A 23284-nucleotide genomic window follows, 5' to 3' on the forward strand; every position below is an offset into this window, starting at 1 on the left:
ATCATATTTTGGTGCTGTCCATTGCCTGGCATGAATAAGGTGCTCAAAATATATCTGTTTTCAAATGAATGGGGCTGGAATTTTTGCTAAGTAAGATTATATTGCATAGAACTTTTGTAAGTAATGAAATAATTGTTTTAATTCAAATAAAATTATAATAAAATAAGGAGGATATATAAATGGGACAGAAATGATTAAATATGTTGTATATATATTACATGTTGAGATATTGAAATTCACCTAAACTCTAAAAATCTGTGGAGAAGGGAGAAAAACACAAAGCATAATAATTATATAACAAGTCAGATTGTGGTAATCCAAAAAGCAGGTCAGAAATTCAAGGATAAAGAATGTTCATGCCTTTGTTTAAAAACTCTTACGCTGAGTCTGACAAACCATTAGTGGTATTTGGAAACAGATTTCCTTTTCACTTTACAGAGGCTAGGGAGAGAATAAGTTTTATCCTCTTGCTGTGTTTATTAGAGTCCCATGCAAAATGACAGTGAAGTGTCAGCCATATTTTTCTCATAGTATTCATTAAATTGATTGTTCTGAGCTTCAGTGAACTGATTTTTCCAATCTCCCACAACTCCTGCGAAGAGTAATGCAGAGCATGTTCAATGATATTTTCATAAACTTTTACCATTTTGGATTTAGATAATCTCATGCCTCTCAATACTTAGATTGCTTATATAGATATTAACACATTGTCCTGCTGACATTGAAGTGAGAAAAGAAGTCACAGGTATGATTACTCCATTTCATAGGTGAGGTATTTATAAATAGCAAGTTTTGTGTTTCAGTAAAGCCTGAACTCTAGATCACAGGTTCCCTAATTATCTGCACTTCTCTGCTGTACCAGCACTTTCTTAAACCTCCATACATCTAACATTCTATTCAAGTTAGTGAGACCTAATTTTCTTACTTTCTCTTCAGAGGTCACCGAATGACCATATTCTCAGAGTATCATATGCTCCTTCCATCTGTGCCTCTAGTTCAGGCAAAATTCTCAGTTGAACACAACTGAGAATTCTCGTTTCCTATCTAAATTCTCATTGCTGTAAACATATCATTAAATTAAAGTAATAGAATATGAAGGAATGGTAGGATTGGCTAACTTTGTTTTATACTTATGCAATAGAGTATTCAAATTTTTTTTGGCTTCAATAGCCAAAAATTGTCAGACAGCTGACAGCAAGCTATTTTTCTTCTATTTGCCTCATAGTATTGAATCTATTTAGGCACTTTGAGCTGTATAACATAATTTTCATGTGTGCCATGTAAATTTGCTTAATTGTCTATGAGTAATACCATCATATCCCTTACCAGTTGGTTTAAAAGAAAACTAGGCTAATTGATTAAATTAGAGTGGATACTTCTCCAATAAGCCTTGGATTTTTGCTTACTTTTTTAAAAAAAGGTATTAGATAATTTTTTAAAAAGTTACCAAAATAAAGAGAATGAAACAAAATTTGTCTTCATTTAAGGAGCCAACCATTGGATAGTGGAGGGTGCTTAATGGGCTGGAGGCTGAATCTTGGTCTGGCTAGACTCTGACAATGATGACTCATAGTCCTACCTTGGCCATTCTGTGAGATGACACAGACTGAGTAACACTCGAAGCACCACCCTCTGACTCCTACGGCCAACAACATTTGCCACTGTCTCCCAGAATGTATTGGGAGGAACACTTGTTTCATGGAGATTAATAGGCTTTACTGGAGAAAGAGTTTTTGGTCACATACATTTTTGAAACTCTGAGTTACGCAGAGCTAAACCAGTTTCCTTGCAGAAACTATAATATGCTTCAAAGCGTATAGGGCAAGGTGTGTAGTGTCCCACACTTCTCTGATGGTGAAGCACATGCTCTCAGAATAAAGCTTTAAACAACTCACTTCAGGAAACACTGTAAACAGTGGTTTCAACTAGCTTGAACATGAGAAGACATTGATAAATTGATATTGTTTATTCTGTTGTTAGAAGAAAGAGAAAGCAACTATACATCACCTTTTCTCAAGAATGGAGAGAGATTATGATTCATTTTAATTTCATTTATGTAGTTGGTCATGGGGTTCTTTTTCATTACATCAAATGAAGTATTATAGACAATTTTGTCTAAAATCTCTTCTTTTAGGTTCTTCCCAAGGAATTCCATTATCTTTCTAATTTCACGTTTTGGATCCTGTTGGGGAGAGTAGAAGAAAAGAGAGCTCTCTAACAAAGGAAAAAATATAACAACAGGCAAACCTTAAAAAATTATGGGAATAATGTTTAAAATCTTTTAAACAATGTTAGTTTATGTTTAAAAGTAATTTTGAAATGCTTTGCTTATTAACATATGTAGATCTGTAAATGTCAATTCAACAAATATGGCAATCTTAAAGTGCAGTGATATACAAACAAGTGTGTTTTCCTGTGCTGTAGCTGATGTTAAGGGGACATGCTGAGAATGGTTTCATCTGGGAAGTTTAATATTTTACTGGGAAGTTTAATATTTTACTCACTTTCATTGTTAGCAGAAAAGAATTTATTTGGGAAAAACATCACAAGACAGCTGAAAAACTCTGAAGACAAAAACACAAACTCTTGGGAGCTCTATCACCTGAGAAACCCAAGTACTCATCCTGGAAGATGTAGGGCAAGATTATATTGCCTTTCTACTGCTGCAGCTGATGGTCTCTTGAAAGTTCTACCTCCTGGCTGGAGGTCATGCAACTCAAGTCATATAGCAACTCATAACAGAACAACCCTGCTCTAAAGAAGGAGAAAAAACAACAGCTAATTCCACTGCCGACATCACCCTGGCTAACCAGAGGTCTTGAGTCTGTCCATGTGACAACTTCATTGCTAGCATAACCAGCATTCAAGAAAACCAGTGCACTAAACAAAACTACGAACAAGGTCTCCCACAGAGTTCATTTCACTCCCTTGCCATCTCCATCAGCATAGGTGCTGGTATCCATGGCTGAGACACCTGAAGATGGATCACATCACAGGACTCTCTGCAGACACTCCCCAGTGTCAGCCCATAGCCTGGTAGCTCTACTTGGTGGTTAGGCCCAGAAGGGCAATAACAATCACTGCAGTATGGCTCTCAGAAAGCCCTAATCTTAGAGGAAAGCAGGGAGAGCACCACATCAAGGAGTTACCCTGTGGGATAAAATAATCTGAAGAACAGTCCTTGGATTCTAGATCTTTCCACTGAAAGAGTTTACCCAAATGAGAAGGAACCAGAAAAATAATTCTGGTAGTATGACAAAACAAGGTTCTATAACCCCCCAAAAGATCACACTAGCTCTCCAGCAATGAATCCAAACCAAGAAGAAATCTCTGAATTGCCAGAAAAAGAATTCAGAAGGTTGATTATTAAGCGACTCCAGAAGATACCAGAGAAAGATAAAAACCAATTTAAAGATATTTAAAAAACTAGAGGATATGAATGAAAAAGTCTCCAGAGAAATAGATATCATAGGGAAAAGACAATCAGAACTTCTGGAAATGAAAGACACACTTAGAGAAATGGAAAATACACTGGCAAATTTCAACAATAGAATTGAACAAGTAGAAAAAAGTAATTCAGAACTTGAAGGCAAGGCTTTTGAATTAACCCAATTCAACAGAGACAAAAAAGAACCAAAAAATGAACAAAGCCTTTAAGAAATTTGGGATTATGTTAAACAAAAATAAGAATAATTGGTGTTCCTGAAGAAGAGAAATCTAACAGTTTGGGAAAGTTATTTAAGAGAATAATCGAGAAAAATTTCCCTGGTCTTGCTAGAGATCTGGACATCCAAATACAAGAAGCTCAAAGAATACCCAGGAAATTGATCACAAAAAAGATCTTCACCCAGGTACATAGTCATCAGGTTATCTAAAGTCCAGACAAAGTAACGAATTTTTTTTTTTTTTTTTTTGATACGGTGTTCTGCTCTTGTTGCTTAGGCTAGAGTGCAATGAATGGCATGATCTTGGGTCATCACAACCTCCACCTCCCAAGTTCAAGCCATTCTCCTTCCTGCCTCAGCCTTCCAAGTAGCTGAGATTACAGGCATGCACCACCATGCTCCACTACTTTTGCATTTTTAGTAGAGATGGGGTTTCTCCATGTTGGTCAGGCTGGTCTTGAACTCCCAACCTCAGGTGATCCACCCGCCTTGGCCTCCCAAAGTGCTGGGATTACAGGCATGAGCCACCATGCCTGGCTAGAATCTTAAGAGCTGTGAATCAAAAACATCAGTTAACCTATATAGAAAAACCTATTGGATTAATGCAGATTTCTCAGAAGAAACCTTGCAAGCTAGAAGGAATCGGGGTCCTACCTTTAGCCTCCTTAAACAATATAATTAACAGCCAAGAACTTTGTATCTAACAAAACTAGCTTTGTAATGAAGGAGAGATAAACTCTTTTTCAGACAAACAAATGCTCAGGGAATTCAGTGCTTGCAGAGTGCTGGCAAGTTCTGCAAGACATGCCAAAAGGAGTTCTAAATCTTGAAACAAAACCTTAAAATACACCAAAATAGAACCTCCTTAAGGCATAAACCTCACAGGACCTATAAAACAATAACACAATGAAAAAAGCACAAAGTGTTCAGGCAACAACTAGCATCATGAATAGAACGGCACCTCAAATCTCATTACAGACATTGAATCTAAATGACCTACAGGCTCCACTTAAAAGATACAGAATGGCAGAATGGATACAAATTCACCAACCATGTATCGCCTGTCTTCAAGAGACTCACATAACACATAAAGACTCACATAAACTTAAGGTAAGGGGGTGGAGAAAGATAATCCATGAAAATGGAAACCAAAAGTGAACAGGAGTAGCTATTCTTATATTGGACAAAACAGACTTTAAAGCAACAACAGTTAAAAAAGTCAAAAGGGAAGATGGTCAAATAGGAACAGCTCTGGTCTACAGCTCCCAGTGAGATCGATGCAGAAGATGGGTGATTTCTGCATTTCCAACTGAGGTACCTGGTTCATCTCATGGGGACTGGTTGGACAGTGGGTGCAGCTCACGGAGGGTGAGCTGAAGCAGGGCAGGGTGTCACCTCACCCAGGAAGTGCAAGGGGCCAGGGGATTTCCCTTTCCTAGCCATGGGAAGCCATGAGTGACTGTACCTGGAGGAGCGGTACACTCCTGCCCAAATAGTGCAGTTTTCCCACTGTCTTTGCAACTGGCAGACCAGGAGATCCTTTCCTGTGCCTGGCTTGGCAGGTCCCACACTCATGGAGCCGTGTTTGCTGCTAGTGCAGCAGTCTGAAATTGACCTGGGACGTGGTAGCTTGGTGGGGGGAGGGGCATCCACCATTGCTGAGGCTTGAGTAGGCAATTCCATGCTCACAGTGTAAACAAAGTGGCAGGGAAGCTCCAACTTGGTGGAGCCCACCACAGCTCAGCAAAGCCTAATACCTCTCTAGATTCCACCTCTGGGGGTAGGGCATATCTGAACAAAAGGCAGCAGACAGCTTCTCCAGACTTAAACATCCCTGTCTAACAGATCTGAAGGAGGAGTGGTTCTCCTAGCATGGTGTTTGAGCTCCAATAATGGACAGACTGCCTCCTCTAGTGGGTCCCTGAGTCCCATGTAGCCTGACTGGGAGAAACCTCCAAGTAGGGGCTGACAGACACCTTATACAGGCAAGTGCCCCTCTGGGATGAAGCTTCCAGAAGAAGAATCAGGCAGCAATACTTGCTGTCCTTCAGCCTCCACTGGTGATACCTAGGCAAACAGGGTCTGGAGTGGACCTCCAGCAAACTTCAACAGACCTGCAGCTGAGGGGCCTGTTAGAAAATTCCAAAAACCAGAAGGCCTCTTCTCCTCCAAAGTATCACAGCTCCTCACTAGCAAGGGAAGAAAACTGGACAGAGAATGAGTTTGATGAGTTGACAGAAGTAGGCTTCAGAAGGTTGGCAATAACAAACTTCTCCAAGCTAAAGGAGCATGTTCTAACCCATTGGAAGGAAGCTAAAAACCGTGAAAAAAGATTAGACGAATGGCTAACTAGAATAAACAGTGCAGAAAAGAGCTTAAATGACACAGAGCTGAAAACCACAGTACAAGAACTTGGTGAAGCATACACAAGCTTCAGTAGCCAATTTGATCAAACGGAAGAAAGGATATCAGTGATTGAAGATCAAATGGAATAAAGTGAGAAGATAAGATTAGAGAAAAAAGAGTGAAAAGAAATGAACAAAGCCTCCAAGAAATATGGGACTATGTGAAAAGACCAAGTCTACGTTTGCTTGGTGTACCTGAAAGTGACCAGGAGAATGGAACCAAGTTGGAAAACACTCCTCAGGATATTATCCAGGAGAACTTCCCCAGTGAAGGAGAAATAAAATCCTTTATAGACAAGGAAATGCTGAGAGATTTTGTCACCACTAGGCCGGCCTTACAAGAGCTCCTGAAGTAATCACTAAACATGGATAGGAACAACCAGTACCAGCCACTGAAAAAACATGCCAAATTATAAAGACCACTGATGCTATGAAGAAACTGCATCAATTAACAGGCAAAACAATCAGCTAGCATCATAATGACAGCATCAAATTCACACATAAAAATATGAACCTGGCCGGGCGCGGTGGCTCAAGCCTGTAATCCCAGCACTTTGGGAGGCCGAGACGGGCGGATCACGAGGTCAGGAGATCGAGACCATCCTGGCTAACACGGTGAAACCCCGTCTCTACTAAAAATACAAAAAACTAGCCGGGCGAGGTGGCGGGCGCCTGTAGTCCCAGCTACTCTGGAGGCTGAGGCAGGAGAATGGTGTAAACCCGGGAGGCGGAGCTTGCAGTGAGCTGAGATCCGGCCACTGCACTCCAGTCCAGGCGACAGAGCGAGACTCCGCCTCAAAAAAAAAAAAAAAAAAATATGAACCTTAAATGTAAATGGGCTAAATGCCCCAGTTAAAAGACACAGACTGGCAAATTGGATAAAGAGTCAAGACTCATTGGTGTGCTGTATTCAGGAGACCCATCTCATGTGCAAAGACAAACATAGGCTCAAAATAAAGGGATGGAGGAATATTTACCAAGCAAATGGAAAGCAAAAAAAAATAAATAAATAAAAATGCAGGGCATTGCAATCCTGGTCTCTGATAAAACAGACTTTAAGCCATCAAAGATCAAAAGAGACAAAGAAGGCCATTACATCATGGTAAATGGATCAATTCAACAAGAAGAGCTAACTATCCTAAACATATATGCACCCAATACAGGAGCACCCAGATTCATAAAGCAAGTTCTTACAGACCTACAAAGAGAGTTACACTCCCACACAATAATAATGGGAGACTTTAACACCCCACTGTCGATATCGGACAGATCAACAAGAAAGAAAATTAACAAGGATATCCAGGACTTGAACGTAGCTCTGGACCAAGCAGACCTAAGAGACATCTACAGAACTCTCCGCCCCAAATCAGCAGAATATACATTCTTCTCAGCATCACATCACACTTATTCTAAAATTGAGCACATAATTGGAAGTAAAACATTCCTCAGCAAATGTAAAAGAACAGAAATCACAACAAACTGTCTCTTAGACCACAGTGCAATCAAATTAGAACTCAGGATTAAGAAACTCACTCAAAACTGCACAACTACATGGAAACTGAACAACCTGCTCCTGAATGACTACTGGGTAAATAACAAAATAAAGGCAAAAATAAAGATGTTCTTTGAAACCAATGAGAACAAAAACACAATGTACCAGAATCTCGGACACATTTAAGGCAGTGCGTAGAGGGAAATTTATAGTACACTAAATGCCCATAAGATAAAGCAGGAGAGATATAATTCGACACCCTAACATCACAATGAAAAGAACTAGAGAAGCAAGAGCAAACAAATTCAAAAGCTAACAGAAGACAAGAAATAACTAAGATCAGAGCGGAACTGAAGGAGATAGAGGCACAAAAAACCCTTCAAAAAAATCAATGAATCCAGGAGCTGGTTTTTTGAAATGATCAACAAAATAGAAAGACCAATTGCAAGAGTAATAAAGAATAAAAGAGAGAAGAATCAAATAGACACAATAAAAAATGATAAAGGGGATATCACCACCAATCCCACAGAAATACAAACTACCGTAAGAGAATACTATAAATACCACTTTGCAAATAAACTAGAAAATCTAGAAGAAATAGACAAATTCCCGGATACATACACCCTTCCAAGACTAAACCAGGAAGAAGGTGAATCTCTGAATAGACCAGTAACAGGTTCTGAAATTGAGGCAATAATTAATAGTCTGCCAACCAAAAAAAGTCCAGGACCAGATGGATTCACTGCTGAATTCTACCAGAGGTACAAAGAGGAGCTGGCAGTATTCCTTCTGAAGCCATTCGACTAATGCAAAAAGAGGGAATCCTCCCTAACTCATTTTACGAGGCCATTATCATCCTGATACCAAAGCCTGGCAGAGACACAACAAAAAAAGAGAATTTTAGGCCAATATCCCTGATGAGCATTGATGCAAAAATCCTCAATAAAATACTGGCAAACCAAATCCAGCAGCACATCAAAAAGCTTATCCACCATGATCAAGTGGGCTTCATCCCTGGGATGCAAGGCTGGTTCCACATATGCAAATCGATGAATGTAATCCATCACATAAACAGAACCAATGACAAAAACCACATGATTATCTCAATAGATGCAGAAAAGGCCTTTGACAAAATTTAATAGCCTTTCGTGCTAAAATCTCTCAATAAACTAGGTATTGATGGAATGTATGTCAACATAATAAGAGCTATTTATGACAAACCCACAGCCAATATCATACTGAATGGGCAAAAACTGAAAGCATTCCCTTTGAAAACTGGCACAAAACAAGGATGCCCTCTCTCACCACTCCTATTCAACATAGTATTGGAAGTTCTGCCCAGGGCAATCAGGCAAGAGAAAGCAATAAATGGCATTCAAATAGGAAGAAAGGAAGTTAAATTGTCTCTGTTTGCAGATGACATGATTGTATATTTAGAAAACCCCATCATCTCAGCCCCAAATCTCTTCAGGCTGATAGGCAACTTCAGCAAAGTCTCAGGATACAAAATCAATGTGCAGAAATCACAAGCATTCCTATACACCAATAACAGACAAACAGAGAGCCAAATCATGAGTGAATTCCCATTCACAATTGCTTCAAAGAGAATAAAATACCTAGGAATACAACTTACAAGGAATGTGAAGGACCTCTTCGAAGAGAACTACAAACCACTGCTCAGCGAGATAAAAGAGGACACAAACAAATGGAAGAACATTCCATGCTGATGGATAGGAAGAACCAATCTCGTGAAAATGGCCTTACTGCCCAAAGTAATTTATAGATTCAGTGCTATCCCCATCAAACTACCACTGACTTTCTTCACAGAATTGGGAAAAAAAACTACTTTAAACTTCATATGGAACCAAAAAAGAGCCTGTATAGCCAAGACAGTCCTTGACAAGAAGAACAAAGCTGGAGGCATCACGCTACCTGACTTCAAACTTTACTACAAGGCTACAGTAACCAATACATCATGGTACTGGTACCAAAATAGATATATAGACCAATGGAACCTAACGGAGGGCTCAGAAATAACATCACACATCTACTACCATCTGATCTTTTTCAAACTTGACACCCACAAGCAATAGGGAAAAGATTCCCTATTTAATAAATGCTGTTGGGAAAAATGGCTAGCCATATGCAGGAAACTGAAACTAGACCCATTCCTTACACCTTATACAAAAATCAACTCAAGATGGATCAAAGACTTAAACATAAGACCAAGGACCATAAAAATCCTAGAAGAAAACCAGGCCAATACCATTCAGGATATAGGCATGGACAAAGCCTTCATATCTAAAACACCAAAAGCAATGACAACAAAAGCCAAAATTGGCACGTGGGATCTAATTAAACTAAAGAACTTCTGCACAGCAAAAGAAACTATCATCAGAGTGAGCAGGCAACCTACAGAATGGGAGAAAAATTTTGCAATCTATTGACCTGACAAAGGGCTAATATCCAGAATCTACAAAGAACTTAAAAAAAAATTTGTAAGAAAAAAGCAAACAACCCCATCAAAAAATGGGCAAAGGATATGAACAGGTACTTCTCAAAAGAAGGCATTTATGCAGGCAACAGACATATGAAAAAGTTCTCATCATCACTGTTCATTAGAGAAATGCAAATCAAAACCACAATGAGATACCATCTCGTGCCAGTTAGAATGGCCATCATTACAAAGTCAGGAAACAACAGATGCTGGAGAGGTTGTGGAAAAACAGGAACACTTTTACACTGTTGGTGGAAATGTAAATTAGTTCAACTACTGTGGAAGACAGTGTGGCGATTCCTCAAGGATCTAGAACTAGCAATCACATTACTGGGAATATACCCAAAGGATTATAAATCATTCTATGATAAATACACATGCATACATGTGTTTATTGTGGCACTATTCCAATAGCAAAGACTTGGAACCAACCCAAATGTCCATCAGTGACAGACTGGATTAAGAAAATGTGGCACATATACACCATGGAATCCTATGCAGCCATAAAAAAGAATGAGTTCATGTCCTTTGCAGGGACATGGATAAAGCTGGAAACCATCATTCGCAGCAAACTATCACAAGATCAAAAAACCAAACACTGCATGTTCTCACTCATAAGTGGGAGTTAAACAATGAGAACACATGAGACACAGGGAGGGGATCATCACACACCAGGGCCTGTGGGTGCGGGGGGCTGGGGAGGGATAACATCAGGAGAAATACCTAATGTAGGTGATGGGTTGATGGGTGCAGCAAACCACCATGGCACATGTATTTCTATGTAACAAAACTGCATGTTCTGCATAGGTAACCCAGAAGTTAAAGTATGATAATAATAAAAAAAAGACAAATGGGACAGTATACAATCATAAAAGGACTAGCCAAATAGGAAAATATCGCAAACCTAAATATATATGCACCTAACACTGGAGCTCCTAATTTTATAAAACAATCACTACTGGACCTGAGAAATGAGATAAATGGCAACACAATAGTAGCAGGGGACTTCAATACTCCACTGACAGCACTAGACAGGTCATCAAGACAGAAAATCAATAAACAATGGATTTAAACTATATCCTAGAACAAATGGACTTAACAGACATTTACAGGACATTCTATGCAACAACTGCAGAATATAAATTCTTTTTATCAGCACATGGAACATTCTCCAAGACAGATCTTGTAATAGGTCACAAAATAAGCCTCAATAAATTTAAAAAAACTGAAATCATATCAATCTCTCAGACCATAGTGGAATAAAACTGGAAATTAACTTCAAAAGGAATCCGCAAAGCTATACGAATACATGGAAATTAAATACTCTTTTCTTGAATGATCCTTGGGTCAACAATGAAATCAAGATGGAAATTAAAAAATTATTTGAATAAAATGATAATAGTGACACGACCAACCAAAACCTCAGGGATACAGCAAAAGTGGAGCTAAGAGGAAAGTTCATAGTATTAAATGCCTACATCAAAAAGTCTGAAAGAGCACAAATAGAAAATGTAAACTCACACCTCAAAGAACTAGAGAAAACAGAACAAACCAAATCCAAACCCAGGAGAAGAAAAGAAATGACCAAGATCAGGGCAGAACTAAATGAAATTAAAACAAAAAAGATAAACAAAAAGCTCATTCTTTTAAAAGATAAAATCAATAGACCATTAGTGAGATTAATCAAGAAAAGAGAGAAGATCAAAATAAGCTCAATTAGAAAATGGGAGATATTACAACCAATATCACAAAAATACAAAAGATCATTTAAGACTACTATGAACACCTTTAAACACACAAACTAGCAAACCTAGAAGAGCTGGATAAGTTCCTGGAAGTATATAACTCTCCTAGATTAAACCAGGAAGAAATAGAAACTCTGAGCAGACGAATAGGAAGTAGTGACGTTGAAACAGTATAAAAAATTGCCAACAAAAAAGTCCAGGAACAGATGAATTAAGAGCTGAATTCTATGAGACATTCAAAGAAGAATTGGCACCAATCTTATTGAAACTATTCGAAAGATAGAGGCAGTCCTCCCTAAATGATTCTGTGAAGCCAGTATTATCCTAATATAAAATTCAGGAAAGGACATAACTAAAAAATTACAGACCAATATCCCTGGTGAACATAGATGCAAAAATATTCAACAAAATACTAGCTAACTGAATCCCACAGCATATCAAAAAGATAATACACCGTGATCAAGTGGGGTTCATACCAGGGAGGCAGAGCTGGTTTAGCACATTCAGGTGAATAAATGTGATACACCACATAAACAGAAGTAAAAACAAAAATCATATGATCATCTCAATAGATGCAGGAAAAGCCTTTGACAAAATCCAGTACCCCTTTATGATCAAAACCCTCAGCAAAATCAGCATTGAAGGGACATACCTTAAGATAGTAAAAGCCATCTAGGACAAGCCCACAGCCAACGTTATACTGAATAGGGGAAAAGATGAAAGTATTTTTCCTGAGAACTGGAAGAAGATAAGGTTGCTCACTTTCACGACTTCTATTCAACATCGTACTGGAAGTCCTAGCCAGACAAGAGAAAGAAATAAAGGGCATCCAAATTGGTAAAGAGGAAGTCGAAATGTTGCTGTTTTCCAGTAACATGACTGCATACCTAGAAAAACCTAAAGACTCATCCAAAAAGCTCCTAGATCTGACGAATGAATTCAGTAAAGTTTCAGGATACAAAATCAATGTACACAAATTAGTAGCACTGCTATACACCAACAGTGACCAAGCTGAGAATCAAATCAAGAACTCAACCCCCTTTACAATAGCTGCAAAAAATAAAATACTTAGTAATATGCCTAATCAAAGAGGTGAAATACCTCTACAAGGAAAACTACAAAAAACTTCTGAAAGAAATCATAGATGACACAAACAAATAGAAGCACACCCCATGCTGATGGATGGGTAGGATCAATAGTGTGAAAATGACCATACTGCCAAAAGCAATCTATAAATTCAGTGCAATTCCCATCAAAATACCATCTTTTTTTTTGAGATGGAGTCTCGCTCTTGTCTAGGCTGGAGTGCAATGGCGTAATCTTGGCTCACCGCAACCTCCACCTCCTGGGTTCAAGTGATTCTCCTGCCTCAGCCTCTCGAGTAGCTGGGATTACAGGCATGTGCCACCATGGCCAGCTAATTTTGTATTTTTAGTAGAGATGGGGTTTCACCATGTTGACCAGGTTGGTCTTGAACTCCTGACCCGCCTTGGCCTCCCAAAGTGTTGGGATTATAGGCATGAGTGTCTGCGCCCAACTGTCATTATTTTATACAGAACTAGAAAAAACAATTGTAAAACTTATATGGAACAAAAAAGGAGCTTGCATAGCCAAAGCAAGCCTAAGCAAAAAGAACATATCTGGAGGCATCACATTACCCAACTTTAAACTATACTACAAAGCTATAGTTATCAGAACAGCATAGTACTTGTATAAAAACAGGCACATAGACAAATGGAACACAATAGAAAACCCAGAAATAAAGTGAAATACTTATAACCAACTAGACTTTGACAAGGCAAACAAAAACATAAAGTGGGGAAAGGACCTCCTATTCAACAAATGGTGCTGGGATAATTGGCAAGCCACATATAGAAGAATGAAACTGGATTCTCATTTTTAACCTTACACAAAAATCAACTCAAGATGGATCAAAGACTTAAATCTAAGCCCTGAAACCATAAAAATTCTAGAAGATAACATTGGAAAATCTCTTCTAGATATTGGCCTAGGCAAAGAGTTTATGGCCAAGACACCCCAGAAGCAAACACAACAAAAACAAAGATAAATAGATGGGAATTAATTAAACTGAAAAGCTTCTGCACAGCAAAAGAAATAATCAGTAGAGTTAACAGACAACCCACAGCATGGGAGAAAATATTAACAAACTATGCGTCTAATACAGGAGTAATATCCAGAATTTACAAGGAACTCAAATCAACAAGAAGAAACAAATCCATCAAAAAGTGGTCTAAGGACATGAATAGACAATTCTCAAAATAAGATATACACATGGCCAACCAACATATGAAAATGCACATCACTAATTATCAGGGAATGCAAATCAAAATCACAATGTGATACCACCTTATTCCTGCAAGAATGACCATGATTAAAAAATTTAAAAATGATAGATGTTGGCATGGATATGGTAGAAAGGAAATAGTTTTACACTGCTGGTGTGAATGTAAACTAGTACAACCACTATGGAAGACAGTATGGGGAGTCCTTAAAGAAATAAAAGTAGAGCTACCACTTGATCCAGCAAACTAGTAAAACTCTACTGGATATCTACCCAGAGGAAATGAAGTCATTATATGAAAAAGACACTTGCATATGCATGTTTATAACAGCACAATTTGCAACTGCAAAAATATGGAAAAGGCCTAAATACTTATCAACCAATGAGTGGATAAATGTGATGTATATATCGTGGAATACTACTCAGTTATAACAAGGAATGAAGTAATGGTATTCACAGCAACCTGGATGCAGTTGGAGACCATTATTCCTTTTTATTTATTTATTTATTTATTTTTTGAGATGGAGTCTCACTCTGTTGCCTAGGCTGGAGCGCAGTGGCGCGATTTTGGCTCGCTGCAAGTTCCACCTCCCGGGGTTCACACTATTCTCCTGCCTCAGCTTCCTGAGTAGCTGGGACTACAGGCGCCCACCACCACGCTTGGCTAATTTTTTTGTATTTTTCGTAGAGACGAGGTTTCACAGTGCTAGCCAGGATGGTCTCAGTCTCCTGTCCTCGTGATCTGCCCGCCTCAGCCTCTGAAAGTGCTGGGATTACAGGCGTGAGCCACCGTCCCCGGCCTGGAGACCATTAGAAGTAACTCAGGAATGAAAAACCAAACATGTTGTGTTCTCACTTATAAGTGGGAGCTAAACTATGAGGATGCAAAGGCATAAGAATGATATAAAGGACTAGGACTTGGGCAGAAGTGTGGGAGGAGGTGAAGGATAGAAGATTACACATTGGGTGCAGTGTACCCTGCTTGGGTGATGGGTGCACCAAAATCTCAGAAATCACACATAGAGAACTTATCCATGTAACTGAACACATATGTTTTCCCAAAACTATTGAAATAATAATAGTAATAAGTAAATAAAAAAAGAAGGTACTTGGGAGAAGAGGTGGGTATCTTTCAAAATAAGCAAGCTGTATTTCCTCCTTCTGATTGGAGAAACAAAAATATATGGCATCCTCACTCCTCTGGCATGGCACAAAAGCAGCATGGTGCCTTTTTGTCTCTGTTGCTGCTTTTGATGTCTCCTGATTCTACATCTGAGCTTATTTCTGACTGTGGGCCTCCTGGGAAGACCTCTTGGCACATAGACCTCACAAAAGCCCCTTACTCTCTAAGTTCCCACCTCATCCAGAAGTGAAGAAGAGGGGTTCAGTTTGGTGTGAGAGTCACCTGGTTTGGAGATCTCCAGGCTCGCCTTGCAGGCCTCCTCTCCCCTCACTAGCAGTTCTGTCTCATGTCTGTCCTTCTTGCCTAGCTTGCCCAGCCTGTGCTGCTCCTTTGCTCCCTGGCACAGACACAGGGCTGGGGGAGGTGAGGGCTGTGCTAGCACCTACAAAGCTGTATAGAGCAAGGACAAACAGAAAGAGGAACTTTGACACTACCTGAATAGAAATACATGAATAGATAGAAGGAAGGAAGCCAGGATTCTGTCTACCCAGAGGGGAAAGAGGAAATAGAAGCCATGGTCAGTGAAGGACACAAGTTGGTTATTGAACCCAGTCCTAAATCAGGGCTTGGAGACCAGTCAGAAACACTGTGCCATAATTATTTATTTTACATAGAAACTTATGAGACAGATTTGAATCAGGAATTGCACATGCAAAAGATATTGCTGATGAAGATCTTTTGTTTAAAATGACAAAATTTTAGTATTTTAAGAAAGCATACAAATCAAATCAGGTATATTCTTCCTCACTAGTTCTTTCCTGTTAGGGTTCTTAATTCTTTTCCTCAGAAGTCAAAGCAAGTTATGGTGGGAGGTAGAGATTTTGGAAGGAGGAATCTAGAGACCTAGAGAGGAAGAAAACTGGCTCAAAAAGGACACGTCTTCTATGCTTTTGGATGAGGTAGGAATCGACTCCACAGTGCAGTGAGACTGCAGGAGGAAGCAGGCTGCCTACTATGGAAAACCATATATGAGGTATTTTGTGTGGAATTTTGTATGCTACATGGCAAGGTGGTTGGAGAAGTTGGAGTTGACATGCAAAATATTTTGCATAGATAAACTTTCAAGTATGACTTGCCTTCTCTTCTATCATGGAGCTCTAACTCTGAGACAAAATACTGTGAAATTAAAATTCAAATATTATTCTTACTTTCATCATATCTTCATAGAAAAGATAAAGAATGGGGTGGCTGTCTTTCTTCTTCCACCAGCCTTTCACATGGTCGAACCAGGACCCCCATACCACTGAAAGAAAGACACATACATATTTGGGCCATGGGAAGCTGAGAGTAGAAAAACCCAGGGAAAAAAACTAAGCTGTTTCCATAAGATACAAATGGAAGATGTGATCAGGAGAACTTTCTTATCACACTTCCTGTCTCTGCTTCAGCACAACTTTTCTTCCTTTTGGAAGCTGGCAAGATTACTCTCTTAGTCTCCAGAACCTGTTAGTCTTGAATCTTAGCTTTGACCCTTAGAGCTGCATGACCCTGGGCAAGTTACTTAACCTCTCTGAGTCTGTGCTTTTTAAAAACAATCTTCTGAAAGGAGGTTAGTAATAGTAACTATCTTGTAAGGTAATGTTTGTATAAATGTATTCTGTAACATCTACTGTGTGCTCAGCACTGTCCTAGGTATTAGAGACAGAGAAGTGCACACAAGATAGGCAGAAAGCCCTGCTTTTGGAAGTACATTTTATGGGGGAAGACAAAAGAGATAGATGTGAAATATGCAGAATGCTAGAACACAGTGTGTGCTTAGCAAAACAAATAACCCAAATAACAAAACAAATAACCAGGGAAGCAGAGGGAAAACGTTGAGAGTACATAGGAGGCTGACAATTAGGTAGGCTGGTCAGAAGAAGGGATTATTGGGCACAACCCCGAAAAAAGGGAAAGGAGAAGCCCTGCTGGGCAGAGGCTACAGCCAGGGGAGGCACTGGGTAGGAGGTTCTGGGTGTGCCTGGGGGACCAGGTCAGAGTGAGTGAGCCCAGCGGAGTGAGGAGAGATGCAAGAAGTGTGAGGCCTGGCCCTCTGGGCCTGTGCAATGCCCTGAGTACTCTGACTTTACCCTGAGTGAGATGGGATGCCAGTCGTGGGCTTCCGATAGAGGAGTTGCATGGTCTGACTTCCCTTTTAGTAGAATCTCTCTGGTTTCTCTGTTGAGAGTAGAGTGTAGGTTGGCAAGGGCAAAAGTGGGGGCAGAGGCTGTTCCGTTCATCCGGGGAAAATCTGCTGATACTTTGGCCCAAACTAAGTCCAGAATCTGACCAATCCTCGAACTTCCGGAAGTGTGCAATCTAATCACGCTTAGCGTTGACAGATTTTCTTGTGGGGTTTTTCTTTCGGGGGCTGGATGGGGTATATGAGAAACAAAGAGGCTCAAGATAAGATCAAGATTTTAGACCTGAGTAATTTAAGGGACAGAGTCACAATTAACAAGAAGGAGAGGCTGAAGGAAAAGCAGGTTCTGGAGGAGAGGCAGGAGTTAAGATTTGGACACATGAAGTCTAAGATGCCCTGTAAACATCCTGGTGGAGACGTTGGTAAGGCAGCTGGGTCTATGCACCTGGAGTCCACGACCAAGGCCAGGACTAGTGCAAATCTTGGAGTCATCAGCAGATAGGTGACATCTGAAACTGCAAAGTGAGTGATATTTAGCAAGGAATGATGTAGGTAGAAGAGAGAAAGGAGCCAACTGTAGACATCTGGGAGATAAAGAGAAACCAGCAAAGGAGACTGGGAAGGAACAGAGACGTAGGAGGAATGTCAGGGGAGGGTGGGGTCCTGGGAGCCAATAAGAAAACATTTCAAGGAAGAGAGAGTATGACCAATTGTGTTAGATGATGTTGATGGATTAAATAAGATGAGGACAGAGTATTGATCATTGGGTTTAGTGATGTGGAAGTCATGGTGACCCTGGCAGGACAGGTTTGGTGGTGGTGGGAGAGAAACTGAGGATAATAGTGTAAGCCAGTGCTACAAGGTGCTTGCAGTAAATGGAGGGAAAGATGGGGGAGGTAACTGGGGTTGGGGAGGTAGTGTCAACAGAGTGGTTTTTAAATGTTATTTTATTTTAAGGTGGGAGAAATAATAGTATGGGCCAATGCTAAGACACATAAAAGCATTAGTCTGGTAGTGCCTAGGACACAGTATAATGGTAAGTGTCTGACACATCGTAGCTACTCAACAAAAGTCATTTGAAAATTTAAGTAAAAAATTCAGTAATATTTTCCCCTTTCTTCTATTATATTATCCCTTCTGCCAAAATTTGCCTTTCTTATGTTTCATTCACACAGCGTAAAGATTAGGTAGGATGTGTCTAAAAGTCTCTTTGATACTAGGATGTCTAAGAGCACTTCGGTCCCACCCCCAGTGATAGCTTCCAATCATTAGGGAGTATCTGTTCAACCCCTTTCTCTCCTGGCATGCAGTGTAGTCATAGCGTGACCAGACATTCTATTCTGTATAGGGCTGTGTCAGTTTAATTACTAAGAATCCTAAGCTGCAAGAACCTGCTTAGGTCAGGGCAAGCTGTATGGGTAGATGACTGAGACATAGTGCCAGTCTATCTGCACTTTGGCAGAAAGCACTTGTGCTACTCCAGCTGGGTGAAATGCCTCAGCATGGCACTGCCCCTCATAAATAGGGGGAGCTGCTATTGTTCTACTTCTTATTCTTGATTCCTTCTACCCATGTTCCATGCTATTGGTCCTGAAGATGCTTCTTCAGGAGTTTCTCTCTCTCTGTCTCCCTCTGTCTCTCTGTCTCTTTCTTTCTCTCTCTCTCTCTCTGTGTGTGTGTGTGTGTGTGTGTGTGTAGAGGAGTAGCCCTAAGGCTGTGTTTGACATCAGTGCTTCTCTTCTCTGGTGTGCAACTTGCCTGATGCAGGGCAAGGAGTTGGAACTATCCTCTCAGCTCTCTGATTTAGGAACAGTCATCTACATCAGCCCAGTCCTGGCCCTGCACAAGCCCAGTGTCTCAACTTGTCAATGAGGTCACTTTCTTAGGGATCACTCTTTGTCCAAAGACATTCTGACATCATTGTTAGAACACCTACAAGGAAATTTACTGGAGACATTCAACCAGTGAAACTACCCTGGGGTACAATGGATCATTTTCAAAGTATATCTCATAAGGAGAAGACTATAATAATAATAATAATAATTTTTGTCATTTAAGATTATGAAAGTCAAATGGCAATCAAAGGTATCATATTTTCCTACATTACTGGTGGTTTGTTACTAATGGAAAGGACTACTTTATTACATGTATTTATAATTATTTTAGAGAAAAAATATAGGTGACAAGGCAGTTGTTTCTCCATAGGACTATATAAATAATTAGCAAAGGTGTTTCAGCTATAAATTTTGAACTTGAATAATAAAAAGTGCTTTGGTGCAAATATTTAGGTTTTAATCATGCAAAGCTGTCAATTCAACTTCATGGTGCAAACCAGTTTGATGTTATATTTATATTGTACTTCCCCAAAAGTATAACCTTGTAAAGCTTCCTTAAATTACCATTTTTGAAAACTTTTGAGAAATCTTTTAATTATGAAAGTATTCAAATATATGCAAGAGTAGAGGAAATAGTGTAATGAATTTCCATGAACGGATTATCCAGCTTCAATAATCTCATCACCTTTTCGTACTCTTTAGGCTTCTTTAGGAGAACAGTTGATGTATTAAAAGATATAGCAGCATTTGAGACTTAGAAAAACATCAAGAAACTTGTGAAGACTCAGTTTTGACACTGGAAGCATGACTGAAAGATCATACATTTTTGCACGTGACAGTTTGTGAGCCTGCAGTGTCAGGGGCCACCACTGCACCACCAATTCAAATGATGGTTGTGATTGGAAAACTTTCATGCACACTAAACCTTTTCTTTCTTTCCAGTTGAACATGTAGGCAATTGGACATGGTTACCAGCCAGTCAAGACTTCAGCTGCCAAGCACACAGGGTTTGAGCTTAACCAAACCTGCCTATGTTCAAATTCTAGCCACTGCTCTCCCTAACAGGGTAATCATAAGCAAGTTACTCAAACTCACTGAGCCTCAGTTTCATCACCTACAAATGATGAATATTCTTACCAAGCTTATGAGGTTGTTCTCAAGATTAAACAAGTTAATGCATGTAAAACATTTAACATAGGCTTAGAGTTGGGACCTTCTCTTATAGCTGGCTTGCCTGTAATACTGGTTTGACTTCATTCAGAGGATATATTGCAATTGGAAGCAAATCCACTGACCACAGATTACAGCCAGGGCTATGCCACATCTCTCAGGATGTTGCCTCTAGTCCTTCCCTCCAAGAAAATCTGAGCCCCTTCTATGGGTGAATTTTGTTTCCCAAGAAGGAGAATTTGATGGGGAAAGCTTATCCTCTGCAGACATAGGTGAAGGCTGGTTTCATGCACTTGGCTCACCGTTGCCTGCCAGGAATGTTTCGAAGTACTCATCCCAGCTTCCCGGGTCAGGGAGTGCTTTGTTCATCCTTTGAAAATGGTAGTAGGACACCAGATTATCCTTGGCATTTCTGGCCACATAGATTATCTAAAGTGATGAGAAGAAACAAAATAAACAATAGGACAAGTTAGAAATCGGGCATTCAGTATGCAGAGCATATGTGTTCTGGTAACCATGTCCTAAAGGTCATGAATGCATCTTTGTTCTCTTCCACTCATCATTCAGCAGCCAGAATGATCTTATAAAAATGCAAATCAGACGACGTTGCTTCCTTGTGCAAAACTTCTCAATTTCTGTACATTGTTCTTATGATTAAGTTCAAAGTTCTCAACCTGGTGGTCAGGGTCTGTGTAATCTCACCCTCTGATTCCCTTTGCTCATTCTTCCCCAGTCACACTTACCTTCCCTTCTTCTGTGGTAGTGCTGATTTCGTGGTTGTCCTACAATGTTTGTGGTTGTCCTTCTTTAGTGTGTCCTGCTCTGCCATTCTGCTCTTAAATCAGAGTGTCTTAAAATGATGACCTTCAAGAGGTCTGTCCCGCTCTCTAAAAGTGTATGCAAAATTTTTTTATAGATGTGCACTTTGTCAGGAGTGGAGTTACAACTTTCTGTAGATTCTCGATGGAGCTTATGATCACTAAAAGTTTGAAATCTTTAAATGTTGGCCTTCTTTAGTGCTCTGCCTAGGGCCTACTTTTATTTTCACTATATTTATTTTTTCCGTTTTTTTTTTTTTTGTTATCTGTTTCTATTGCGATAAATTTCATATGTTTATGACTCACAAATTTGTTTCTAGTACATGTCTGCCTCCTGAGCTAGCGACTTATGTATTTGTATCCCTACCTGAATGTTCTGCATGCATTTTAGACTCGATGAGTTCAAAATTCAATCCATCTTCACGCAAACTAACTGCTTCTCTTTTATGATCTCTTTCCATTAATGGTACCACCATCAACAGTTACAATGACAAAATCATATGAGATGCTTCTTTTTCCATGTCTTCTATAGCCAGTCCTTGAGAGATCTTGTAAATTCTGTCTGTTGTTACATTTGGAATTCATTTTCTCACTGCCTCTGCCTTAACCCAAGCCTTTTAAATTCTTTTCCTGGACTATTGCCATTATCTCCTCACTGATATCCTGTTTTCAGTCTTACCCCAGTTCTGTTCACCCCTCCACATCCCCCAGGGGAGCTTTCTAAAATGTAAATGAGATCATGTCACTTCTTGTTCACTTCACATTCTTCAGTGGGATCCAAGTAGCCTACAGGTTAAGTCCAAACATCTTAGAAGGCAAAGCTGTGCAACAGGGCATCTCTGGCTCCTTTCCACCTCTCATGCCTCTTTTCTGGCCTTGGACCTATTTGCTTAAGTCTTGGCTTCTGCTCTTTCAGTAACATGGAATGTCCTTCCCTCTCTTATCACTTAACAAATTTATGTCTGTTCCTCATGCCCTGACTCCTCTGTCACTTTTGTTGACCCTCCTTGTCAAGAAGTTTTGTACTCCCCACTTACTGCTCCCATGACACCTTTCCTGGTTCTTAAGCTCTCATTGATAAGGGTGGGCTCAATATATACCCACTTTGAGAAGAGAGGACCAACATCTACTAAACTCAGTTCTGAACCTCTAAGCCTCTTAATAATGCAATAAGGTGGAGGTACCTGAGCATGCTTTTGGTACTTGCTAGACTGCTGTTATAGTTATTCTTATTTTACTGATACTCCTAGCCCAGACCTGGCTCTATCTGTGCTAACAATATATTTCCATTTGCTTTCAGTCATTCAGCCACCCCTGCCCCCAAACTCCAGATCTACATAGGAAGATCCAATAGGGTCAGTAAGGTAGAGTGAGCAAGACCCTGGATGTACTCTGGAGAACCAGAGACAGTAAAGGTGTGGATCTTGACAAGCTGTCAGAGGGAACAGAATACCACATGGAAAGGGAAGGTGGGGACTGCTTTGGCTTAGTGCCAAGGCCCATTTGTAGACCCTACCTGTAGAGGGAAGCAATAAATGGTCTCTTGGTGCTCTGAAAGAGTTAAAAAAATTCCTTAGTGACCAATTTAAGACATACATGAAAATGCATCTGCACCCTTGTAGGCTTCAATATGGAAAATAAATTTGATGTTTACAAAAATTCGACTTTCATCAGGTCTCAGAATGACTAGGTCTTGCAGCTTGTAGGCACCTTTAGATGTTTGCAAGAGACCGTTGAGCTACAAGTGAGATAAAGTGAGAGGACAGTAGAGCATATAGATTTTAAGATTCCTTCAGTGCCACTTTCTGATCATTTAAATACTCATTACCTTAAGACTGGTGGGAGGCCAACTACATAGAAGCTTTGGAAGACTTCTTTGGATATAGGAGGCATAGAGTAGGTGGTGTAGAGTAACAGAAAGAGCATGGGCTGTTGGGTAATGAAGAGGTGGATTTGCAGCCCATCTCTTCCACCTTCCATGTGTTTGTCATTGGACAAGTTATCCTTCTTTCAGGGAAAGGCCTGGGTGGCTTGTTTTTATAAATGGAAA

At 39.8% G+C, this 23284-nt stretch overlaps 1 protein-coding gene across 1 annotated transcript in view; it reads right to left on the reverse strand.

The window, feature by feature from the left end:
* Positions 1–479: 479 nt before the first annotated feature.
* Positions 480–23284, reverse strand: part of LOC113219882 (sulfotransferase 1C2-like) — a 30732-nt gene continuing 7927 nt past the window's right edge. Inside the window, 4 exon segments of the mRNA XM_031934224.1 lie at positions 480–592; positions 2008–2182; positions 16438–16532; positions 20719–20845. Coding sequence (XP_031790084.1) covers positions 480–592; positions 2008–2182; positions 16438–16532; positions 20719–20845 — 510 coding nt within the window.

The sequence above is a fragment of the Piliocolobus tephrosceles genome, chromosome 15 (assembly GCF_002776525.5).
Source record: "Piliocolobus tephrosceles isolate RC106 chromosome 15, ASM277652v3, whole genome shotgun sequence".
Taxonomy (NCBI): Eukaryota; Metazoa; Chordata; class Mammalia; order Primates; family Cercopithecidae; genus Piliocolobus; species Piliocolobus tephrosceles.